This window comes from Amphimedon queenslandica, unplaced genomic scaffold, assembly GCF_000090795.2.
Source record: "Amphimedon queenslandica unplaced genomic scaffold, v1.1 AMPQUscaffold_12462, whole genome shotgun sequence".
NCBI classification, from domain to species: Eukaryota; Metazoa; Porifera; class Demospongiae; order Haplosclerida; family Niphatidae; genus Amphimedon; species Amphimedon queenslandica.
Window position 1 is genome coordinate 2,374 of NW_003547301.1, and position 2,500 is coordinate 4,873.

The following is a 2,500-nucleotide window of genomic DNA, read 5'->3' on the forward strand; positions in this document are numbered from 1 at the left end:
CTTGAGTATTATCCTGGATACAATTTTTGTAAGGGTAAGTGTATATACACGAACCCTGTTGTATTCTTGTGATTATAATAAGCAATACATTAATATACATGTCAATTACTTTTTCCCTCCCTCTCTCTCTCTCTCCCTCTCTCTCCTTTTGTTCATGTTCATATACAGAGTCGCTTACCATTTGTCCAGTGTCCGAGTTACGTCCCATTAGACACTGGGAGGTTGGTAAATACTTCAAATCATTCGCTGGCGACAGATATATTCCCAATAATGCTCTTCAAGAGAAGTATCCAAACACAACAGCAGTTCAGTGACCTTCGGCCAATTTATATAATAATTAATAATATTCATCAATTAATCCACAGATGTATTATATAAGACACACTTCATTTCAAATGCCATCTGCAATTATTATTATTATTATTATTATTATTGTTATTGTTCTTGTTGCTTAATAATTATTTAGTTATGTACATGTATATATTTTTCTCGTAAAAGTTTTAATTTTTCTTTCCATTTTAAAGCTCTTTCTTCCGATAATCTGCTGACCTCAGCATCACTGAGAACCGGTAACTACAAAAAGACGATTAAATTACTCTAATTAATGCCCACAGCCTACTTCGATTGTTTTTGTAATTAGAGACGGTACGTGTGAAATTATTTCCATCCCTTCATCGTCTCGTTTAGTTGCACCAAACATTGCATCGTCATGTCGACCAATAGAAGTACCTTCGGAAACTTTATCCTCCTATAAAAATGGGCGTGGTAATGGGTGTGGTTAAAATAAAATTAATATACTAAATATGGAAATAGATAATATCAGTACTTGATTATTCTTGTCTTTTCTTTTTGATGTGAAACTCTGTGGTTTAAACTCATTCTCTGTTTCCAGCTCAAGTACTTGTACCGGATTGGGTGGAGGCGTGGCTCCAGAGGGCGTGGTCTTGTCTAAGAGTACCTTTACTTTAGCTTTGAGCCTTTCAGCAGGAGTCTCATTACGCAATAATTAATTAAATGCTTTTAATTATTAATTACCATGTTTTTGTATTCATCGTTGTCAACTTTTGCCTGTTTTTCTTTATTACTAACAATAATAAATATTTCTTATTAATAATTATTATGATTTAAAAAGGACGATAATTATTATAATTAATTAAACTACCTTTGATCAGTTGATGTGGTTTTCTTCACATTAAGAGGTGATCGTGATCTGTCTAATTAATTAATTAATTAATACTGGTAGCATTATGATACAGTACCTACCTCTAAATAATAAAAATAGTAGGTGGCAATAATAATAAAAATTTAAAATAGTTACAATTTAAAGACTGATCACCACTATAGACTACACTATAGAAAGCTTAAGTATATGTGACCATAATTGACAAGAGGTACCTTATGGCGGATAGGAAAATTGGTCTTTACAGCCTGAAAAATGCAACTTCCTGAGCTCTATTTATCACAAAATTTCTTCAAAAGATGTAAAAAGTTATTATATAACTTTTAAAACAATATTTGTCTAACAGAGCACTCACAGGTTGATATTTTTCATTATAATGATGAATTTAAAAATCCGCCATAAGGTACCTTTTGTCAATTATGGTCACATATTAACCTACTCCTCATAGTTTAATACTTATCACTGCTTATATTACCTCTTGTGCTGTCTGTGTCTCTCTTTGTCTCTTTTATCTTCTCTGGATCTCTTACTGCTCATTTTACACAGCAAATTTTATTTATTAATTTTTTAGGAAATTAATTTTGATGACGAAACCGGAAGTAATTCAAACCGGACGTGACGTCATTGTCATTTTTTTACTAACTATTCATAACTAAGGGCATTAATTAGGAATTATGCTGAAACAGTGCTTAGGTGAAAACAAGAGGTATTTTGAAACTCTCACCCTCTTTCCTTCTCTCTTATTTCTTTACTTCTCTCTTTCAATCTCTGTCTTCATTAATCTCTCTGTTTCTTTGTCTCTCTCTTCCTCTCTCTCTTTCTCTCTCTCTTCCTCTCTCTCTTTCTCTCTCTCTCTCTTTCTCTTCCTCTCTCTCTTTCTCTCTCTCTCTCTCTCTCTCTCTCTCTCTCTTTCTCCCTCTTTCCCCCTCTCTCCCTCTAGTCCAAAGGCTATGGGTGAGAGGGCTGAAGATGATGAAGAAGGTCCTCAGTCAACAGTAGGAGGAGGAGGAGCAGTAGGAGGACTAACCAATGGAGCCTGTCACTCACCTCAGGCTGGGAGTGTAGTCTCTCCTGACATGTGTTATTATTGTTTTGATGTTCTCTTAGCTCATTTAACCCAATCACCATCTCCTAGGAGCCCACACTTCTCAAACGATGAATAGTAATGATAATAATAATAGTAATGATAAATATCAATTTATAATATCATACATTTACATGTACAATATTACACGTATACATGTACAGTAAAATTCTGTTAGTCAAATACTATTTACCCCTCTAATTAATCAAGTAATTTCATACTAAACCTGATACATA

At 33.6% G+C, this 2,500-nt stretch overlaps 3 protein-coding genes across 5 annotated transcripts in view; 2 read left to right on the forward strand and 1 right to left on the reverse strand.

Annotated features, from left to right (window-relative positions):
- LOC100631587 (F-box only protein 21-like) overlaps nucleotides 1-425 on the forward strand; it is a 2,069-nt gene extending 1,644 nt beyond the window's left edge. Inside the window, exon 5 of the mRNA XM_003390486.2 lies at nucleotides 169-425. Within this exon, the coding sequence (XP_003390534.2) occupies nucleotides 169-314 (146 nt within the window). The 3' untranslated portion in view covers nucleotides 315-425. The remainder of the gene's footprint in view (nucleotides 1-168) is intronic.
- On the reverse strand, nucleotides 326-1,670 carry LOC109587743 (uncharacterized). Of its 2 annotated transcripts, none has more exons than XR_002187767.1 (5): nucleotides 1,656-1,670; nucleotides 1,163-1,265; nucleotides 827-1,084; nucleotides 620-748; nucleotides 326-573 (listed from the first exon to the last, which is right to left on the reverse strand). XR_002187767.1 is itself a non-coding variant. In XM_020003967.1 (5 exons), exons 2-5 carry the CDS (start codon nucleotides 1,036-1,038, stop codon nucleotides 463-465), a joined length of 408 nt encoding a protein of 135 aa, XP_019859526.1. In that variant the 5' UTR covers nucleotides 1,039-1,084; nucleotides 1,163-1,265; the 3' UTR covers nucleotides 326-462. The 2 variants fall into 2 exon arrangements, 1 of the variants encoding a protein (XP_019859526.1); XM_020003967.1 differs by lacking the exon at nucleotides 1,656-1,670 and having other exon boundaries at nucleotides 827-991; nucleotides 1,036-1,084.
- A 156-nt stretch (nucleotides 1,671-1,826) lies between these two features.
- Nucleotides 1,827-2,500, forward strand: part of LOC100631713 (AMMECR1-like protein) — a 1,840-nt gene continuing 1,166 nt past the window's right edge. For both annotated transcript variants that reach the window (XM_020003964.1, XM_003390487.3), the window contains exons 1-2: nucleotides 1,827-1,886; nucleotides 2,121-2,342. In XM_020003964.1, the coding sequence (XP_019859523.1) occupies nucleotides 1,855-1,886; nucleotides 2,121-2,342 (254 nt within the window). In that variant the 5' untranslated portion in view covers nucleotides 1,827-1,854. The remainder of the gene's footprint in view (nucleotides 1,887-2,120; nucleotides 2,343-2,500) is intronic.

What these genes read in the sequence shown, in the direction of transcription:
- LOC109587743 (XM_020003967.1), bottom strand. An exon ending in GAAAAGACAAGAATAATCAA is followed by an intron (nt 749 to 826) that starts GTACTGATATTA and finishes CCATTTTTATAG; the next exon opens with GAGGATAAAGTTTCCGAAGG. An exon ending in TAATTACAAAAACAATCGAA is followed by an intron (nt 574 to 619) that starts GTAGGCTGTGGG and finishes GTCTTTTTGTAG; the next exon opens with TTACCGGTTCTCAGTGATGC.